General features: G+C 35.8%; 1 protein-coding gene across 1 annotated transcript in view; it reads left to right on the top strand.

Moving 5' to 3' along the window:
• LOC133207387 (calcium-activated potassium channel subunit alpha-1a) overlaps window positions 1-22,652 on the top strand; it is a 258,220-nt gene that overhangs the window by 150,919 nt on the left and 84,649 nt on the right. Inside the window, exon 18 of the mRNA XM_061344253.1 lies at window positions 4,822-4,898. Within this exon, the coding sequence (XP_061200237.1) occupies window positions 4,822-4,898 (77 nt within the window). The remainder of the gene's footprint in view (window positions 1-4,821; window positions 4,899-22,652) is intronic.

Here is a 22,652-nt window from a genome sequence, read left to right as displayed (position 1 = left end):
TCAGAGGTTAATTGTGCTTGGCTGCATTAGATTTGGGTTGAATGAAAGGGAGGGTTATGCTGTTCTATTTAGGACCAAATGTGTTTACTCTTGTTTATTAGAATTATAATACGATAGAAAGGAATAAAAGAACAATGTGGGAAAATAATTTTAAAAATAAATAATTATTCAATGTATGTAAGATTAAGAAAAGGCAATACTTGCAGCTGAGTGCTTCCTCATAATTTCTAATTTTGTTGTATGTTATGATATCAAGAATCTGAGTTTTACTTGTTCTTCTAGAGCTTGATATTTTGACTAAATCCTTTACTTAGCATGATAAAATATTCAGATGATAACCTCTACAAAGTCCTAAGATTTTTATATTTAAATTGCAGTGAAAATAATATTTAAGCAATGCATATTTTCCATTAATACTTGAAGAAATTCAAAACAGCAAAACAGTGAAATTGCTGAGAACTTGACTTCTATTTTTATTGCAAGAGCTAAGATAATTTTGGGGTAGGTGAAACATACAGGAAAGCACAAGAGTGCTCCTGTCCTCTCTTATTTCTATTCCATCTTTGGAGTATTTGTAATTTTTTGGAGTATTTTCCATTTTCTACTCCATCTTTGGAGTATTTGCAACCAGCATTGCCTCAGGTATGATGCCTTTCAGCACATAGCTCTTTTCCTCTCCAGTGCTTTTCTTCGGTTGAATAGAGAGAGCTGTCTTCAAAGTCCTTTACTGAGATGCTATCATTTTTATTTTTTTTTTCCCATTTCTAAGGCATTTTACACTTTCTATGAAATTATTTCAGACTGTAAGTAAAAATTACCCAGCATAGCATTTTTAACAGGGAGAAGCTCATAGAATCAAGAATTCAGTAGGATGGTTTGTGTTGGAAGGGAACGTAAAGATTATTCAGTTCCACCCCCCCTGCCATAGGCAGGGACACCTTCCTCTAGACCAGGTTGCTCAAAGCCAGTTAATATGTTTGGAGAAATTTTATACATCACTGATCTGGCATGTTTTATCTAATATCAAGCTGAAACAAAATTCCCAGTTCTCCTCTGCTTTTTGCAGAAGGCTTCATTTAGAAACTTGTTGCCTCCCTTAACACATTTCTTAGATGTTCTGTGCAAAACAAATGATTATCAGATGTGTTTCAGCTAACAAAACCAGTATGAAAAATGTTGATATCACCCTCTTGAGCTATGAATCAGAGTCAAAAAAATGTTCTGAAGTTGAGGTCTTTTGGATGGGGAGGGGTGTTTGTGGAAATAAAGCCAATTAAACATGTTATGTACCAGAAATTTAAAACATTTTTTTCTGTTTTTTTTTTTTTTTTTTGTTACATACTAATAGAGAAATTTCAGCTCCTTTAAGCTTAAACTATTTATCAAATACATATTCCACAATGAAATATAACATGCAATGTTCAATTAGTCTTCCTGCTAGAATTACTTTCACATTTTTAGAACAGTAATTTCACATTAGAAACAATTATACCTAGAAACAATTATGTCTAGCTAAATAGCTTCGTGTAAAATGTAGTGTTAAAATATAATGCAAATTTATGAATGTTTATTAATTTACATGTTAGTACTAACATCAGAAATTCATATGCTCCAAATCCACATATTAAACACAATTATATTGAAGGATCATTTTATTACAGCAGTCACTTGTAGGTGTTTGCTGTTGACTTTGTATAAGAGATGAACCGTACTCCTTAAGGCATTTGTTCTGCGGTAGACTTCAGAAATGTGATCTGTAGAGATAACCTGATGGAGCTCATCTAGCCTTGTATGGTCTTCCATCAAAGAGAAGGACACTCTCACAAAACCTACGACCTGTGGACTTTGCTGTCACTGTCCTAGCTAAGTAGGCCGTGTTAGTTAAACCTCAGGTTTAAAGGGTGGGGCCAGTTCTGTGCAAGCTACGCTTCACCTAAAAAATCCACTGTGCAGGCTGGAAGGGCTTACTCTCACTTGTCTGTATGGACAAGCGAGGGTCAAAACGGTATGTGACAAGGTGCATGGGAAGCTCCAAGATCCAACGCTGCATGTGAGTGGACCAGCGCATGGGCAGCTCGAGTTAGCTCAGGAGTTGTGTCGTGATCAAACACTTCCTGATTGCCTCAGCACCCTTTTTCCCAGATTTGTATATGCACCTGCCCTTGGTCATCATGCTTGTAGTAAGCGTGGTTAAAGCCCTTCCCAAATCTTCACTCGTGAAGCCAAGCCATCAGTTTGTGTCGCGGTGTTCTGAAGGAATATTTGTGATAGTGGGTTATTGTTCAACACAGTTGGACTGGGGAGAAATTGTAAAACTTGGAGGCAGTTTTCTCCTCCTTGTTTACGTTGTGACATCAACTCATGGTTTGAAAAATATTTTGTTCTCATTTCCTTGGAGATGGTTTTTTTTTTCCTTTTTGGTGGAAGGTGAACTTTTAGAAGGCTGTCCTGGTTTAAGCCCAGCCAGTAACTCAGAACCAGACAGCCGCTTGCTCACCCCCTTCCCTTCTGCTCCCCTGCTCCAGGCAGGGTGGGGAGGAGAATTGAAAGAATGCAAACCCCATGGGTTGAGGTAAAAGCAGTCCAATAACTAAAGCATAGTACAAAACTACCACTACTAGTAATAATAATAATGATAAGGGAAATAACAAGAGGAGAGAATAAGAAACTAAAAAGGGGAGAGGAAAAAAACCCCAATAAACACAAGCTGATGTAGAGTACAATTGCTCACCACCCACCGACTGGTAACCAGCCCTACCTGAGCAGCGATCTGGCCCCTCTGGGTAACTCACCCCAGTTTATATACTGGGCATAACGTGCTAAGCTATGGAATACCCCTTTGGCTAGTTCAGGTCAGGTGTCCTGCCTTTGCTTCCTCCCAGCTTCTTGTGCCCCTCCTCACTGGCAGAGCATGAGACTGAAAAGTCCTTGGTGAGAGTAAGCATTACTTAGCAACAGCTAAAACATTGGTATATTATCAGCATTGTTCCCAGACTAAAATCAAAACACAGCACTGCATCAGCTACTAGGAAGGAGAAAAGTAAAGACCAGAAACTTTCTGCAGCAAAGTATATAAATGCTCAGAAAAGGCTTTTTAATTTTACATTTTGTTTATTGGAAATCCTAAGACATTTTCACAGTCTGAAAGATTAATGTTTTTGGAAATTTCTTAGAAAATTATGTCTGCTACATTTAGGACCTAAGTCTTCCATCAGTAGCTTGCATTCCGTCTTGATTTTAGAAATGACATTCAATCAGGTCTTATTGCAAATTTAACTTTGTATTTTCTGGTCCGTATCTCATATGCTAGCCCTGCTGCCTTTCTCCTGATGGGCCACTTAACTACCAGGGCCATTACTCAGAAGTGTCAAATAACTTGAATAAATTTGTAACTATTTGAATTAGGTATCTAGTTCACACATCTGAAGATTTCCTTTAATAAAATTACATCTGTGGCGAACGCTGTCTTATTAATCTGAAAAGAATTGGTAGTTGTCCTAACTGGACTGCCAAATGCTGTGTTTATTCAGAGGATGTGTATTAATATTCTTTATTTTTCTTTTTATATTTTGGACTGTAGATTGTTCTCTTCCAGTGACCTGCCTACTGCTGTAGCAATCTAATCATCCAGTACTGTCAGCAATATTCATGGGTGGTTGCAGTGGTTGGTTCTTACTGACAGTTTTTATTGAGAAGCAGTTCCTGCCAGTAAGAAGGGGTTGGGAAGATAGTCATGGAGCTAACATAACCTGAATACGAATAAGTAGAGGGAAATTTTCAGCAGGTCAAAAAGTATGTTTAATTTGTTATGCCAGTAGTCCTGGTAAACTGTAACTGTCCAGCTGGAGGCCAGCTGTGTGATCCTCATGAAGTGTGTCACAGCAGCTTTACATGACATGTTGACTTTGCAGGCGTGATTAAACTCTCCTGTGGGCAGTCTGATGCACATTTATTATTTTGGAATTTTGTTTTATATACAGTCAAATGTTTACCCTTTCTCACTCCCTTATTTCTCCTTCTGCTTCATCTAGTGGTGAGACATTTGATAAAAGATTAGAAGTTTATAAGCAAAAATAAGAAATAGAAGCCTAGGTGGTTTACCTTGTATATTTTTGTTTGAAATTTTGGCTTTTGTTCAGAATTTAAATGGTTCTGTGTTGTATTCAGATATGAAGGATGAAAAAACAGCTTGAATCAAGTTTATTGCAGTTCCATTTAGATGTTGCTTTATGAACTTGTTTTGAGTAGATTGTCCCTTTATGGTTTTGTTTGGCCTTTTCTTCTTTTTTCTTTTTTTTCTTTTTTTTTTTTAATTGCATACCTGATGTTACTGTCACATTGATATTGTTGCAATCTCTTCTTGTATCCAAAATGAAATTCTACTTGTCACCAGGCTGAACAATTGGCCCAGGGTGCTAGACAGTCTTTAAAAAAAGAAAAAATTCTGGTATACCTATTTTGGTATATTCATTCAATATATATATATATATTTATATGTTAGTGACAAAATTCATTGGTTGCTCTTTTTTCTAAGATGAAAGACAAATGAACTGATACACTGTGTCATAATTATAATCTCTACTCCGAGTTACTTTTCAAATAGAGGTATATTAAAAGAAACACTAATTTGGAGTCTTATGCTTGAAATTAATGGTCTTGTAGCAAACATTTCCTACTTTACATGTCTAAACCTTTTCAAAGATTAAGGAAATTAGTGCTGGCATGTTTCATTAATGTGGCACTGCAGCAAGAGGAAATGTGGGACTAATTTCATTTATATGGATTAAGAAATGTGTCAGTATTTCTATTCTGTCTCTCTAGGGCATTTTTTTATTGCAAGGCCTGTCATGATGACATCACGGATCCCAAAAGGATAAAAAAATGTGGCTGCAAACGGCGTAAGTAATATTTCTATCACTCCCTTCCTCTCCTTTTCATGAACTGGTCAGCTTTGAAGAATCTCTCTTTACATGTTTTAAACCATGATAAAGAAAAGCTAAGAAGTAAATGCACAGCAACATAGTAAATTCCATTTGCATTTCTGAAGTCCATAAAGTTTTATAATATTTTGCAACATTAACCTGTTTCTTCATTTAAAAGTCCATTAGGGTCCAAAGCTAACAAAACCTGAAGAAATAAATCAAGCTAGATTGTGGAGGTTTCTGAGTTAAGAATGATGTAGCAGTGAAGTTCTGTTCTCATTCATACCAGTGCTCATTCTACCAGTGGCAGAAATCCGTTAATTTCTGTAGTTTTCTATTTAGTGCAGAACCTTTGTCTTGCTGAATATGATTCTGTAAAAGAAGCTATAGAATAATATTCAATCATGTAACTATTGAAATAACTATTATTACAATAATGATTGACTTTACTGGAGGAAGGGATTGTCTGGAAAAAAACTAAATACGAACCTATTATATATATCCTTTTAAAAAATTCCATAGTTATACTGCTAATATTTTGTTTGGTTAACTTCTTAGGACAGCTTTTTTAATTGTTTGGTGAGGTTTGCATGAAGAAATAATTGAGTTTTTGGAATTGAGATCAGACATCCCATCTGTATATTTATAAATGTACAGAAATTAGCATTTTATCTATCTATAGTTGAAAGGACTTTTTGCAGGAACTATCACAACCATGTTTTGTCCAAAGATGTGTTTGACTTATGAGTATTTCTAATGCTGATATCAAAAGGATGTAGGGATCCATTTCTCAGTATTTATGAGTATTTATGTGCATTCCATGGTATTCTGCCATGAAAAAGCTCATTCAGTTCAAAAGTGCTGATCAGGTAAATTGAAAGATCTCAGAAGAATTTGATCATGTATATTTTACCATTACTTTTAGAAGAGAAATCTCTTATTTATAGATCCAGTCATAGTATTATCACTGTACCGCAAACCTAAACCAGACATTCCCTGCCTTTAAGGGATCCCTGAAATTGATGAATTCTTGAAGATTATATTAAAAGGAAAAAAAAAAATACGTCACTGGAGGTTTTAAACAGATTCCTCTCACCCAGAAAAACTGGGGTGTGGATCAAAGTAGTACAGTTGAGAGAAAGCAGCTAAACCAGTGACATAAAATGGTATTTATTCTCCCAGAAGCCACAAGGAGAGCAGTGCACATGGAAAAGCATGCCTGATGTGGAAGGAATGTATGCATTGCCTAATATATTGGAAAAAATTGTTGAAGAACAGCCTATCAATGTGAGAATGTGACCTTTGAACTGCTGCAAAGCCAATAAGGCTGCTGAGTAAGTTCTGGTAGAGCCAGTTACAGATGCGTTGGGGTGCCTGAAACTCTCAAACCCAATTATTTTTCCAATTGTCCAACAATTAAAAAGCAATACATTTATACAGGTAACAAGCTCCTCCTTCACATAGTATATGCTTTTCACATGTGCTGCTTAAAAAAAAAAAAAAAAAAAAGATAAAAAAAGTTTCCCAAAGATCTGTGGTTTTAATGCAAAATCTACACTTTTAATTGAAATCTGTTATAGGATTCAGAAATTCACAGTATAAAAGGCAAGAGCCCTTTACTGTACATTAAGGACAATCAATGAAACCTCCTGAGTACTAGGAAACCAGGGAGAAAATAGTATCCTGTGACTCAGTGAACACAATGGATATATTACCAGCAGTAAGGCCATGGAGAGGTGAGAGTGACAACTTTTGGGTTTGGAAATGTTCCAAACAGCATGGTCACATGTATCAGTCAGAAAACTGAAAGGGTGTTGGAAAGATAAGAAACAAAATGATGGAATTAGTGAGGCAGAAGAAGGAGGCAGCTCTCAAAGCTGCTGCAGTGAGCACTGAGCACTAAGAAGGGAATCCTCTGAGTCAGGTGAAAAACAGAAAAAAGTGGCAAGAGTAAAACCTCAAATTTCCCTTTCATTGTCTCCTGTCCCTCTCCCTCATCTGCATTCTCCCCTCTCCTATCCTACATACACACATGGTCACAGATAACCATGATAGCTGGCAGCACTCAGTGCGCCCGAGAAAGGCTTCCACTTAGAAGCATGCTCACAACTAATAATAATAATTGTATTAGCAATAATACAATTGCTTTGCTTTTAAAGTTCTGTAAAAAAAAAAAAGAGAAAAATTTCAACAGTAATTAGTGATTTTTGTTTCTCAAATTTTGATGACAGTCTTGAAATCCCTTTCATTGGACTGATTTTTTTTTATTTGTTTTGTTGTTAAGGTAAGTCTTTGTGTAGTCTGTTATTCACATAAAATGTCTTAGCTTTAGCTTTCAAATCACTAATCACTTTTGAAAAATCTTAACTATGTTATCCTTCTGAAAGCTACACAAATCATTGGTCTTAAAAATGCAGTCTAACCAAAATAAAGCATAAATTGAGAAGCTCTTTTGCTATTGAATTAGGAAACTGTCAACTGATATGTCAACAGCTAATATGTGAGTTTGATTTTCAGAGACACTGCAAATAGTCATATGTGTGTATATGTAGTCCTATATGATAAATATATATTTTAATTAGTGAGTAACATAGCAATTAGAGGCAGCTGAATGTGGAAAATGTGTGAGATGAAATGAAAGTTTGTATGTAAAAATATTGACACACTCAGGTGAAGTAAATGTGAAAGAAAGCTTAATTATGGTGGCATTAATTAATGCAGCTTCCTGCGACACTTGAAAAACACATCCTTTAATAATGCAACTGAGCTTGCACATCAATTTAGGTACTGTTTGAACATTAGCTTGTGGTACTGTTGGGGTCTAAATCTGAGTGTGACCTACATAGCCATTTGTCCAAACCTGTTAGGCCTAATATTAATAATGCAGTGTAGATCAGTACGTTTTTACAAGGCCAGGGAAAATTAAAGTAACCTTGTTTCCTTTTGCAGTTTCTCTGCCATCCATTTCTCATTACCCATACCACTCTCTGAATAACATATGAATGCTGATGTCACATTGTCCAGAGAAGTGCTTGTGAGGAAATTTTATTCACAGATTGTTAATATTTTTTGTAATGTTTTCATATCTTTCCTATTCCATTTAACTGTGGTTTTTGCAGCAAGGGGCCAAATACATGTATATATTTATATAAAATGCAGCCACTTGGGGATGAAACCTCTAAACTGGATGACCTACTCTTCCTGTTTCTTTCATTTTGTGCAACAGTTATGGTCTAATTCTCTATATATTTTTTCCAGTGACAGTGCTTGCTGTGATCGGTGGGTGTTGAACCCCACAGGGAGCATATATCAAGTGTACGTTGATGTGTTTGAAGGAATTTCTTGTAATCTATGATCATTGACAAACTTTTGATTTATTTTTCCTCTTGCTGCCTTGGAACACGGCCCCTACTATATTTTAACTTCACACTGATAGTGATCTATTGTGAGTAAAAATGGGTTCCCTGTAGCCCAGAGTGCGGTCCAACCTGTCTTTCTAGCAGAGAGTATTTTTGTTCAGTATTTTGGTTCTTTTCTTTATTTATGTTGCATGTAGCAGTGACGTCATACCCACAAGTTTCTCATCGTTTACACCAATGGAGATTAGGGTGACGTTGAAGAAAATACAGCAGTTTTCCCCTCTTCCACCTTTTTGCCCCTTTTTTTCCACAGCCTTATTTTTTATCACTATTTGAAAACGAGATTTTTGGCAATAGTATTTCCTTGAAATTATTCCAGCAATATTTCATGAATTTTTAGAGATATCAGTTAGGCTGGAGTAATGAACACTACAGCACTGTTTGCTGGGTTAAGTGCAATCCATTGTCAGACCTGTGTTCAATTCTTTTTGTATTTTGTCTTTTCCACTGCATAGCAAACACAAAAAGCAGCACAGCAGTCTTTTACTTTCCTTATCTAACCTCTTTCTCCCCCCCAAACTAAAAAAAAAGGAGATGGGGGGAAAGCCAGGCAATGATTTAAGTGTGTGGCCAGCTTTTAATATAGAAACCTTATAGCTATGTTCAACAGGAAACAAGCTATGAGGATTGTTTTCCCTAGCATGCTTGTTTTGAAATTAATTACATGAGTAGAGCCACACTGACTTTTCAGAACTTAAGATGTAAAGTTTCACATTATTATATATAGAACGTAAACTTTATAGACCACTTCATGTCAATCTAAGTGATACCACTTTAAAGTGTACGGAATCTGTGAAGGCTCTCATCAGCCACTTCCAGTGCATACAGTCACAATAATTTAAATAAACACAACATTTGGGATATGGAAAGAATTTGCTACTTAGAAATGTAAGCACTGCAAAGATGTACTGGTTATAGGGTAATGTTGGGATTTCATGAGCTTCTTCTTTCAAACAGTAAGAGGGATCAAATATTTCATACCTTCAGTGTACCACATTGAGGCTGCTAGCCATACTGTATAACTGCAGCTGTTCTACATAAGTGAGGTTATGAAGTTTGTTGAACTTTTCAGCACTATTCTAATCTTACTGTATGATAACACTTCAGGTCTTAATCAGGGCTGAGATATTTTTCCCTCTCAGCTGTACACGCCATAGGATCTTGCAAAGAATCAAGGAAAACTTGACACTCCTGGAGCTGCATGATAAAGTGCTAGCCATCTTGGAATTGAAATAGCCTTCATTATGATTATTTACTATTTATCTTACTGTAGTGCCTACAAACTGCACTACAGTGTTGAGACCCTCTTGTGGTAGAAAGCATTCAGAAATTTCTCCAAAGTTCTATTTTCAGCCAATAGAATGACAAAGCAGAAATGTGGGGCAGCACAGAAAAGGAGATTGTGAAACAGGTCAGCATGATAAGAATCAATAATAAACCAGAGAAAAACTAATTTGTATGGATAAAATTATGACTCCTATTGACTTCAAGGCAAAATACTGGAAGTAATTTGGATTTATTTGGAGCAATGTATTTATTTAAAATATGTTTCTGTGTTGAGGCCTTTCTGGACCAGAGACATTAGTTAAAATAGTATTAAATAAAGAAACAGAAGAGCACTTAATGCTAAGAGAGCATTAAAAAAGGTCATATAGCTTTGACTTTTTTTTTTTTTTTTTGCATTTCCCCAATAGCTTCAGTTTGTTCAGCAATGCAGTTAGCTTTGAGAGTACACTGACTGAGAGTCTTCTGTAAGATAATGAAAGAAATGTCATGATAAGATTTTAAAATTAAAATGAACTGGTCTATAAACGTGCCATTACTTCAAAATGTGTGAGTAATTCTTATAGTTACTAAAATAGGGCAAAATGTCCACTCAAGTCACCTGCTGTTTCTACAGTTCTGACAAAGAACAGCACTTATATTAATTACAGAAAGCAAGTAACAAATTGCCTTTGATTGCAAAAATTGCAAGGTACTGAACAAGGTGACTTGGTGGTCTTGAAGTTGTCCATAAAAATTAAATTATGGAGAGATACCTTCGCCTGTTGTGCTAACAGAAAGTAGTTTCTCACAAACAGGGTAAAGTATGCTGCTGTGTTTTTCAGGAAACTGAAATTGTGTGGGGAAAGGTCTTTCAGTGTTTTGGTATTTCAGTCTCATGATGCTAATCAGCATTGCTAAGAGATGATCAAAATGGTCTGGTCGTCTTTTAATGCTGGTGATATTTTACTCATAGCATGTACCATGAGAACTCAATGCATTGAAATGACACTGTATGCATTTCAATTCTTAAGTGTAGTGGGGCCTTTTTACCATCTGCTGGTCAAGAAACTTCCAGTTCTTGTTAACCAGCTGTTACCTCATAGAGATCCACTAGATGTCCTCGGAGATCTACTTTTTGTTCCCGTCGAGGTCACAAGGAAAACTGCTATAGTGATGGGTGGAATACAAGAATTGGGTAGAGTATGGTTAGGAAAAAATGACAACAACAACAAAAAACAAAGAAACAAACAAAACCAACCACCACCAAAAAAAAAACAAAACCAAAAACCAAAACGTAAAAAAACCACCAAACAACCACAACCAAAACAATAAAACAAAAAATGCCCACCAACCACAACCAAACAGCAAAGATTAAGGGACACTTTGTTCTGCTTGCTGTAAAAACAAAAGGAACTGTTCTTTGACATCCTAGGTAGAGAATAATCTGCAGTTTCCTTTGCTTATTTTTGCATCTGGAAATATTTCCTGTTTCTGTTTGTGAACTCTAAGTAACACCTCTGATCCAGACAATTAGAAATTTTTACTGGACTTTTTGGCATTTTTGAGATCAGAAAGCAAGGTACTGCCAGAAGCTTAGGCATGTAAAGCACATTCCTTCCCTATTAGAATAGAAGGCTATTGCCTCCTAAGAAAAAAGTTGTTAAAAGTATTTATTTAAAATTATCAGAAATTTTGCTTTCCTTTTGCTCTAGCAAATCAGACTAGTTCATATAAGCCTTGTTTTGTCAGCAGATTATCCAAGTAGTCTGATTTCTGTATCACTGATAACTTCCCCTGATATTTTTACTAATTCATTTTACAAATGTTGTCAGATTGTCACCATACTAAGTAGGAGGATCTAATCTTTTTTTTTTTTTTTTTTCATTTATCATTCCTTTAAAAATAGGGAAGTAATTTTCTTTATGTCCCAACTTACATTTTCAGTAGTTGCAAGTAACAGTTCTATTTAACATCCACACACATGTCTAGGAATAGAAATGAGTTGATTCTTATGCAGGTGCTACAGGTGTCAAATGAGTCTAACACCCATCCTGAGGCTGTTCTTAAGGTCCCCCTGTCTGTCTGATGATTCCCATTTTTTTGTTAGTGTTTATGGAACTTTTGTAGGAAACGGTATGTGTGTGGCTGAACCATTTAAAATCATTTCTGTCTTGTCTTTGATCTTGTCACTAGTCATCCCTACTAATAATCCATGTTTTGTTTTATTTAAAAGTAAATAAGTATTGTATTTGGTATGAATGTTAAAATGACTGTATAAAAGGAATGAATAGTAACAGCATGTTTTTGGTTTTGAATTTTTTTATTTATTTTTTTCAAAAATGTATTGCTCTGATATGCAGTTGCTTATATACTGGTTGAAACCCTTATAGCAAGGCCTTTCTGCTAATTATATTTCCAGGTCCAAGCCTGTTTCGTGCATGTTAATGATGTGAAATATTAAAATGATGCATGATTTCCAGAACAACTGATAATAATAGTTATAAACAGTCCCTGAAAGGGCATTGCTTTTGAGAAGTGCTATGGAGTCCTTCCCCTGTTGAACAGAAGGGCTTAAATTTCCCACTTCATTGGTTTAAGTCTGATGAAAATGGTACTAAAAGTTTTCTTCCCGACCCTCTTTTCCTTTAAGGATAATTTCTTCTAATTTTTGTAAATGCATCCTATCCTATTATTGACTGTGGACAAGATATGGCTACAAGTAATGAAAAACAGGGACTGTTACTAACCAATGATATAATTGAGAATTTCTGAGCAGTGTGTTTTGCTACAGCATTTGATTGGAAAAAGTCCTTCAAAACAGCTATAATTAAAACAAAATGGGCCTGCCTTTTACCTCACCTACTGTTACCATGTCTCTCAAATGCCTGTTTGTTTTTTTTTTTTCATTTCCTTAAAGTGAAACTAATGAAATAGTCATAATGGAAAGACTTCCACTTTTTGATAACATATTTCACTTTTTTTTTCTACCCAACTTTTCAATTTTAAAGAATGTGTTGGGAAGAGTTAGACAGAGGGAAAACATGGGAAAACAAATGCTGTTTTGAAATTTCTGTGTAGTTTGAATGTGTATGCATCAAAAGCTGCAGTGGAAACCTTCTTTCTAAAAGCCGAGCTCTGAGGAATGATGTACCATGCAATGAACAAGCCTGATGCTGCATGATGACTTTCTGAACAGCTGTAAGATAACTCTACTAGGATGCTAAAAGAACATGGCATTAGTCATGTGAGCAAAGTTTTAGACGAATGGAGTCGCTGCTGAAGAGATCACTCATTCATCTCCCTCAATGCCTGTTTTTCACAATCATAATGTTACCCTTGCTTGACAAATATACTGTATGGCAAGTCATCAAGGCCTTAGAACAACAGGACTTGACCCATTTGAGAGATTTCAATCCTTCTTCCCTGGTGACTGTGGCATTAAGAAACTGGGAAAATAAAAAAGAAAGGAATAAAAACAAATAATTTAAATTTTATGTCATTACCATAATGCAAAAAGACAACCTAAACTGAAGGTACAGGCCAGAGAAACATTACCTTTGTTCTACACTTGCTTTTAAGGTTTTGTTTTTGCCTGTCAGTGTTCTGTTTCGTTTTTAGTACAACTGAGTCAGTTCAATCTAAACCATTACCAAAAGTGTTGGTTCAGTGCAACATGTGAAACAATCTAAGTGGCCTTTGCACTTCTTCAGACTAAACATACCTGTGATTCAGGTAACACACAAAATTGCACGATGGTAGTTATACATGCATTTATAAAGTAGGATGCTGTACATTTCTAAAAATATGTAACAAGGACATTCAGATAACTGAAGAATAAAAATATCCTATTGTAAACTGGCACTCTTTTTGGAATTAGCCCCTAATGCTGTATTCAGTTATTTGGTTTTTAATATACCTTTGCATCCAGAGCAGAAAACATGCCAATGATTGGTTCAGTGTGTTTCAGTGGACCAATGCTCTGTGTGCTTTTGGTGATGCCTTATTTGTGAACTGATTTTAATGTCAAGCATATTTATCATTATTAGTTGTGTCTCTTACATGGGCAAATTTTAGTATTCTGTCATCAGTTAATTTGAATTCCTGAAGATACAATGTATTTTTCAGAAAAAATTATGAACATTTTGTAACTCTTTAGTAATGTGTAATTTACTGCAATAAAGGAGTTCCCTGGCACAGTTTAATACAGAAAAATGATTAGCATATGTTTAAGAATAGATATATTTATATATATGTATCTATGTGTGTAATGTATATGTGTGTGTGAGTGTATGTATTTAAGAATATATGTGTATGTGTGCTTTTGTATGTGTATACATACATATATATATATATATATACAGTTTAATTTTTACAGGAAGCAGGATAGGTTCAAAAATATCTAATGGATAAGCAACTTCAGAATTTTGCTTTCATTTTTAGCCCAGTAGTATTAATTGTGCCAAGGGAAAAATACATCCTTAGGATTTTGGATTCTCTGCTCTTACTATGTTCTTTTTTGATCCAAACACTTGACTGTAAACAGTTATTCTTCCCCATGTCTGCGGTCACCTTATAACACTGAATAGAAATAAAGAGAAATTTATCTTTTGCCCTACTTTTAATGTACAGCCAAAGTGTTATCAATAATCTCATTGCATTTTTTTTTTCCCTGGGTCAAGACTGTTAACAAAAACTAAGGCCTGTATTAAATCCCTTAAATTACCTTCCAGCTGCCTTGTTGTATCTATAACCTTGCCATTAACCTGCTGCTCTTCCTCTCCTCCCATCCAACACATGGTTATAGCCAAGATGTCCATCTACAAGAGAATGAAACTGGCATGTTGTTTTGATTGCGGACGCTCTGAGCGTGACTGCTCTTGCATGTCAGGCAGTGTACATAGTAACATGGACACCCTTGAGAGAGCCTTCCCACTTTCTTCTGTCTCTGTTAATGATTGCTCCACCAGTTTACGTGCCTGTAAGTTCAACACCAACACATGCTGTTCCATGTCTGTGGTGTCTGTGATATCATCCCCGTCTTGTGTCGTGCATCATAGTTCTGTGAGTTTTACTGGGCTGATGCTTGTTAAAAAAGTCAAACCCAAATTTTAATACAACTCTGTATTCATATTTCTGTTTTATTTTAAATACAAAACTGTAATTCTTTATTTTGCTTTGTGTGCTCTTTATGAAGCATGCTGTTGCAATAGCGTGCAGGACCATAGTAGTGCAATCTGGTGACATCTTTTTTATTTAGTTCATACAATATAAATTGTAATTAATTATATAATAAGTGCTGCTGTGGTGGAACAGGCCTGTATTTAAATCTGTGATGAGTGCTAAGTAAACAGCTATAATAGTGCTGGCACTAGAATGGCATACAGTAGGCAGTGAATAAATATACAGGATACAACTTAGCTGAACTGTAGTATCTGGAGTTCTATTCTAGACTGCTGCCATTATCTTCAGTTTTGTTTGTAACCCTTCATTCTTAATAAGGCAAGAACTTCCATTTGACACTGAAAACACAGAATCATTGCATAAATGGTTGTACTTTTTATAGTACCTTTTTAAAAGGGCTAGTCTGATGCAAACTTCCTGTTGCAAACTTTTTGAAATTAACTGTAGAATCTGTCCCATAGGACAGTACCGTTCTGGAATATGCCCTAAAAGCTACTCTGAAAGATCAGAGTTGAAAGGAAGAAGAGAACTTGGAAAAACTCTGTGTAACCATTAGTTCTTTGGGTAAATGTTAGGGATTGCAAAGTTTAATTTATCAGTGTAATGTCAACAATTGAGAAACATTGTTAATTAAAATGGTTATTATTTTATTATTATTTTATTTTATTGTCATCTTTAGATATTCAGAATAGGCAAAACTATGTCTTGGGACAGGAGCTTTTTTCCTTTACCCAAATGACAAAAAAACCCTGTAACATTATTCAGATACATCTATAAAGAGTATTAGGCGATTTTATCGGGAAGCATTTTTAAAAGTCAGCACAGATAAAAATGCCTTCCACTGCTAAGAGTATAATGTAGTTAGTAGATTATGCATCTGGTTGCCTTTTGATACCATATGTGTACTGCAGCATATAGTTCAAGTGGTGAAGGACTTTGCTTTAAGTATTTTGAAATTTGAACTATTTTTCCAGACACAAATTTGGAGTATGTAACAATACTGTGATTCTTGTTAGCATTTTTTGTCTGAAGACTGTGTCTATTAAGCTGCTTGTAATAAGATTTCTTAGAAATTTTACCAGAAATCGTCTAAGTGTATAAGCATTCTGAATGTCCTTTTTATCCACTTGGTTGCAACTCATGTATCACCTCAGGGGAGACTGTTCCCAGTTTAAGTCCTATTTTGAATTACAGGAGTTTTCATCCTTTAGAAGCACCTTTATCAGAGTAAAATATAACAAAACACATTTTGTTAAGAAAAGTGTGTAAGAAACCTTCCTGGATTAAGAATTACTGCAGGCAGTGTTACTTACACAGCCTAACAGCCTCAGTAACACAGTGCCTGGTATAGTTTGCATTAATACATGCATTAATACAGTACAGAGAGTATGTTCTTGGATCCCAGCACGGGTGTTAACAGCAACCAGACCAGGCTAAATGAATATGTCCCCTACAAATGGGTAAAATTTCTGCCATTAGCACTGTTTGGCAAGGAAAGAAAACCATAATTTGTAGGTTTACCATAGCTTTCAAGTTCACTTAAGACTCTTCAGAGGCAGATAAAGTAAACATTTTTGATTGTGTTGCCTGCTGAGCCAGAAACCTCCACAGTAATGTATTAATTTCCACCAAAGAACAATGCTTTGGGGAAACGCGTTAGATGTATGTTATATTTTGAAGGATAAGTGATATTGACAGCCTTGAGGATTTTTAGCATGCTATCTTTCAAGGGCCTTTTCCCCCATTCATCACTTCATCAAATCAAAATAGATCTCACTCTTCCCCTTGTGAGACTAGTCACCTTTGACTGTTAATAATAAGCACGAAAATCAATACCAATTCACACTCTTTGCAAAGCAGCATAAGCCTTTCTTTTCCAATTAAGGAATATATATATATACACACATGCAACATTTCACTGGCAGGGCTTCAATAGAAATCGGTGTGTTTTCTTTGCATTGTACAGGGGTCTTACGATGCCCATCTTGACAGAGCTAGTTAACTCAAAAGAATGGTGGTGAGAGTCAGCTTTTCATTAAATATGAGCAGATGTGAAATGTAGAGTGTTTGACAATTAGAAATGGCAGCAGCAGGGCCCCAGAATCAAAGTGAGGTCAGATTGGTGGATCAGATTACCTCTCTTACATTCTTTAGTTGTTCTGAAAATCATTTTGAATTAGTGTCAGTGGAGCCATGATGGGTTTTGCCCTTTGTCTTTTATTCTAGGACTGTATTGTTTCCCCAGACACTCATTAAAGGTCATTATACTATTACAGGGCTTGCTTTGGTCGTAGTGCCCCAGTTGGGCTGGCTTGCTTCTACAATTGCTTAATGCATTTCTTTCTTTTCTCCTTTTTTCTTTTTCCTTTTTTTTTTTTTCTTTTTTTTTAGCTTTTGGTTATAAAAGCAGGCTTTTTTTTTTTTTTTTCCAAGGTAAATTAAATCACAGGCCATTGTAGGAAACTTCTTGAAACAATGAGTAGCTTTTGTAAGAATTAATGCTGTTTATAAGAATCTGATGTCAAGTAGAAATTATCAACTTATATATTCAATGTTGTACACAGAATTTAGTGTACTAATTGTATAATATGTAGAGAAGGTAACACTTGCAGTTTGTTTTCCACCATGGGTAAGTTTCTCTGTATTTTATTGTTGTCTGTACTTACAGGAAAAAAAAAAATCATTATATATGTAACAAAATAGATTTTTTTTTGTGTATCTAAAATTTTTAGTATTTAGGTGCTTTTGGTAGATTGCTACATGAATGGCAGTCAAATGATCCAAGCATTTTTTGCACCAGAGTCTTAAGTGAATTACAGTGATGAGAGCCACCTAGCCACTGAAAATCCTGGGGTGGTTTATACAATGAAATTATGTTACTAATAAGTGTATTGTTTCTGCTTAGGTCTGTGCCAAGTCTTGGGGAGTGCTATTCAAATGATTAATTGATACAGACAGAATCTTAACCTGAACCATTTAATTTCTGTGTTTCTGTATCACCATGTGGCTGTGCTTCTCACGAACATCAAAAGTTCACATTTCAAAAGGAAAACTTTTCTAAACTTGTTGCTGTGCCCACTGCCATGGGAATCTAAACTTCCAAGGACATACTTGATGCAAGGTCCAGGGATATCTAATTCAGGTTGTGAAAAAAACATGCCTTGGCATGCTTTGATAGTTCCAAGAAGCTTTATGTGAAGATCTTGATGTTGGTGAAGTAATCAAAGCATGTATCTACCTGTGTGCCAGGCCCAGTTTAGAACCATATATTCCATCTGGTCTTCTAGTGCCATCACATGGTTTATGCTGAGCAAGTTAGCTGCTGAGTCTTTCTCAAAGGACCTAAATTTTTTCTGCAGGATTAGATGAACATTTTGGGTATCTTGAATAAGGATGGCTTTTGAACTAAAGTTCACTGTGCTGAAGCTATATCTGGCAATGTGATTTAACAAGTTAGGTCAAGGCAATGTAGATTGTGCCTGTATGTGTTTATAACTTAAAGCCACAAATTCTATAATGAGAGTTGAAATGACATGACCCTTACTGATATAGCCAGAAAGAAGAATGCATAACACAACACACAGATGCTCATCAGTTGTATAATTATGCTTGGGCTTTTCTAGATAAGCTGACTATTAAGTCTTGGTTGACTGAAAAGACAGACTGAATTCTATTTCTTCTAGAATGCAAGAGCCATATCCTCAGTTTTCTACAGAAAAAAACTAACTTACCAGTTCTCTAGTTCTGCTAAAGTAGCCGGGACAACAAGAAGAAATACTAGCTTTCATGGATGAGCTAAGATACAGAAAGGGCCTGTGTGTGCCCTGTCAAGGTACAACTTTCAGTGCTAGAATTTTATTTTTACTTATTAGCAACAGAGGTTTCCTTTTTACAGGATTTTGTAGTGGCTAGAGACTATGAGATTATCAAACTAGCTATAAATATGATCCCATTTACATTATATTTATAATACTGTGAATAGGGAAAGGTGGGGTACTAACTCTCTTCCACTACACAGTTTTTATGAGCTGTGAGAATTCTGTTGTGGCCACAGGTGGGATAAAGGCTCATTTGCTCTGAAATTCTTGCTTTTACATATGCTGCATAAACACCTTTCTCTTTAATATAACTCACTGATCCCTCTGTGGTCATATTGTCTTGTCTTTCTCCTGCGCAAAAAGCCAGGAGCACACCATTTATATTTTGAGGAAGAAGCAGTTGAAGGAGTAAATTAAGTGATCAGGTCTTGGAAAGGAAAGACAGATGTTACCTCTTAGGAATAGCATCATAAGGTCATAACCAAGCGATTATAATCAGATTGTTATGTTTTTTTCAGTTTACATCTATGGAATGACTAGAAGTATACCTCTGTATACTGGAAAATGATAAAGCATTATGCTGTGTAGGCTGGTTTGTTGGTTTTTTTTAATTTGTTTTGTTTGATTTTTTTTTTTTTGGGGGGGGGGAGTGGTTTTCATTTTGTTTTGGTTGGGTTTTTTTTAATGAGCTTAATGAAACTGGGACATTAGAATGAGACATGGTAACAAATAAGTTCCTTTTAATTGAAAGCCACAGAAAACATAAAAAGCCTGTGAAACACTCTGTGGGTGATGATTTATGTAAACCTAATCCCAAATATTGTTCATTCTTTTCAGGTGACAGATTTTTAATTCATTTACATCAGTTCCCACTTACTAAGGGTTGTGCTCCTGATAATTGATATGGCTGTGATGTTTATTCTAAATAATTCTACAAGACTGCATCTGTCCCCTTTCAGACTACTGAAAATAGTGTAAAAATGGACACCTGTGTATATTTTAAAGTTCAGTTTTGCAGGGAAAATACTATTTAAGATAACTCAGTTAAGATACAAGTAAGTACAGCTGGAAATACATCTTAATGTAGTTTGTGATGGTGTGTGTAGTGAAGAAAACCAACTTGTCTGTCTTAGCCATCTTCTCAAAATACACTACAGTTAAGAAAGCTGCTGCTACCAAACCTGACCAGTGGGGTTTTGAAGCATATAAAATCAGGCAGTGGAACAATTGGAAAGTAAAATCCCAATGTGGGAGGTGTCTATGCTGTTCTATAGAGGTTCCATAGTCTGTGGCAAATCAGAAGCCAGATACCATGAGATCTGCTTTTCTGAGAATGAAAATCTCCTAATTAACTCTTCCACTTTCAAGCTTAGTTTCTATTTGCAATTCTGCCTAACCTGCTTTCTTCACCTCATCTTCTCCTTCTGGCAATTGTACAAAGATGTATGCAGGTGTTTCCACTAAAGACGATAGGATGAATTGATTCGATATAGGTGATCACATTCTTAACTAGTGTTCAAGAACTGCTTGGTGGAACAGTGGTTTCACTGAACCAACCCTTTGATTTGTCTGCCTTTCTCACACTCTTGATGTGCAGACCTTAAGGTGATCCTCTCATTGGTGCAGCTGTATGTTTTTTCCACACTGCTAGCATAGAGATAGAAGCAGTGATCAAATTGTGCTGGTATATTCCCTCCTAAGAGTCCAAGTATTTATTCCATTATTTCTTCATGCACAAAAGTGCACTGGGACATTTTTATTACCCTTTCAGACACTGAATAAATATTAATTAGAGGAGCACTGGGAATGTAATGTGAAACAATAGGTATTTTAGAATAGGTATTTTACAATAGGTGACTTCTAGTATGCAGTTTGACTCTTAACACTCAAAAAATGAGTCCCTTTTATAGTTCTATATCTTAATAAAACCTGAGTGCTGCTAAATTATTTAACTTTATTTTGGGTATAATAATAACATATAGATGTATATAGGTGTAGAAATGCAAGAATAGAAAAAAAACCAAAACAGTCCCCCAAACCAAGCTGCTCCTTTTCAGATGGTAGAAAGGTAAAAGTGAGATAATCTGACTCATTACTCATGACCAGAAAATATAAATAACGAAGCACACACCTTTTCAGGTGAGTTTTGTGATTGTAGAATATTCCACTAGACTGCTGAGAGGGAGCTCTGCTCAATTTGTGATGTCCGTATCAAGATGAACGCTCACATCACCATGGGATGGAGGCACTGCTAAGTTTAGCAGCATATCTTTTAAAGAATTGGAAAGGTGGAAGAGGGAGAGAACAAGAAGTCTGCATTTAATTCCTTTAGGCTTTTATATTGAGCAGAGATTCTTACCAGGGTCACGGGGAAGAGACTGGTGAGTGGCTTGCTTTGATGGGGACAAGCCAGAAAAGATCCTGTCTGCATCCTGTAGAGTGAATTTAGCAGAGGGTCTTATGCAGGGTGACATGGAAATTATGTTTGCATTTTTAGTTCCTGAGTGTGGCTGGTTGTCATGAAACTCGCCATGACAGTTTCTTACCACCAGGCAGCAGATTCTTCCTGTTACCTTCTTGGTGTGGGATAGATGCTAGCCGGTTAGGTCTCCTTCTCTACTGTTTTTGAGCTATTTCAAGCGACAGATGCCAGAGCTGGCTCAGTTTCAGGTTGAACATTTCTGTCATAGCTCTGCCTTGAGCCCAAATTCTGACCTTTACTGTATGAAATAAAGTATTTATGAACAAGCAGTGGCTTGATCCAGAGCAGGCTTAGAGCAAATGTCAAATGTGAAGTCAGTCTCCTGCCTCCTTATACCACCTGCATTAGGAACCTGGATTAGATCCTAGACTACAGCGCTGACTGCCTTAGGCTTTATGGGTCTGGAGAGACATAACTTATTAACAAAGAGTTATTAAATTTTTATCATTTTTATAACACAATGTAAATGCCTTCTATGAATCTACATTGTATTCATTATCATTTAAAACGATAATTAAGTCAAAGTTGCATTTAACTCAGTTCTAAATGTGCCTTTGGGAGAAAGCTTTTAAAAACAGCTGCAGGATTGCAAAGCATATTGATGCTGGGAAGCTGTTAGTACCACTTTTCAGGATAGGTCCCTCAATTTGATTGCCATTTTGCGTCTTAGTTAGTTTGTGATGATGTTATTGGGCAATGTCTCAATTTAATATTGAACCAATAGCAGCAGAAAGCTATCACTTCATGCTAATCACAGATACACTTTGATGTGTAATTCATGTTTGTTTCAAATTTATTCCAAATTGAAATGAACAGCTGATTCATAAAGCCTGTACTTCTCATACTGTAATTTTTTTTATTTTTTTTTTTTCCAGTTGGTATCTTTATTGGTCGGATCCTTTCATAATTCAGGGAAAAATGTGTTCGCTGACTTGGAATGTTGTCTTTCAAATTCATGGAAAAATAAGTCTTCTGGCCTATATCCTCTACATTTTATGTGAATGGAAGTTATTGTAATGTATAGAAGGAGGTGCTTAATGAAATATCAACAGACCACAATATAGTATGGACATATGAAGTGGAATACAGTATATTATAAAAAACTACAATAAAAGCCCTTCAAACCAAGTTAAAATGTGCTTTTAGTGACATGGTTTAGTGATAGAATTGGCCATTCTGGGGGAACGGTTGGACTTGATGATCTTAAAGGTCTTTTCCAACCCAGTTAATTCTATGATTCTGTGTGTGGGAGAGTCATTGATTTCGGTGTCTTTCAATGTTAGATCAGGAGAAAGAAGGAAAAAATTAATCACATTGTTTCCACCATCTGATTATTCCATTAAGACCCCTAGCATATTTAATATATTCATACCTTTAATCAGGCAAATAGTCACCTTAGCTAGTGTCACCAGAAATGTACATATTAGATGATTCATGTACTTCTGGAACTGGAGCCAGAAGCAGCCAGCTTAGCTGACCTAACCTAGGAGAGTCCGTTGTATTAGAACCAGACATCTTCAGTTTTTGTTATGTTCATTGTAGGTCCAGCAGAGTGGTCCAGCCT

This window comes from Neopsephotus bourkii, unplaced genomic scaffold, assembly GCF_033783945.1.
Source record: "Neopsephotus bourkii isolate Nb327-2 ecotype Australia unplaced genomic scaffold, CSIRO-AGI_Nbou_v1 NB_196, whole genome shotgun sequence".
Taxonomy (NCBI): Eukaryota; Metazoa; Chordata; class Aves; order Psittaciformes; family Psittacidae; genus Neopsephotus; species Neopsephotus bourkii.
Note: the sequence above shows the minus strand (reverse complement) of the source record. Positions and strands in the feature narration are given on the sequence as shown.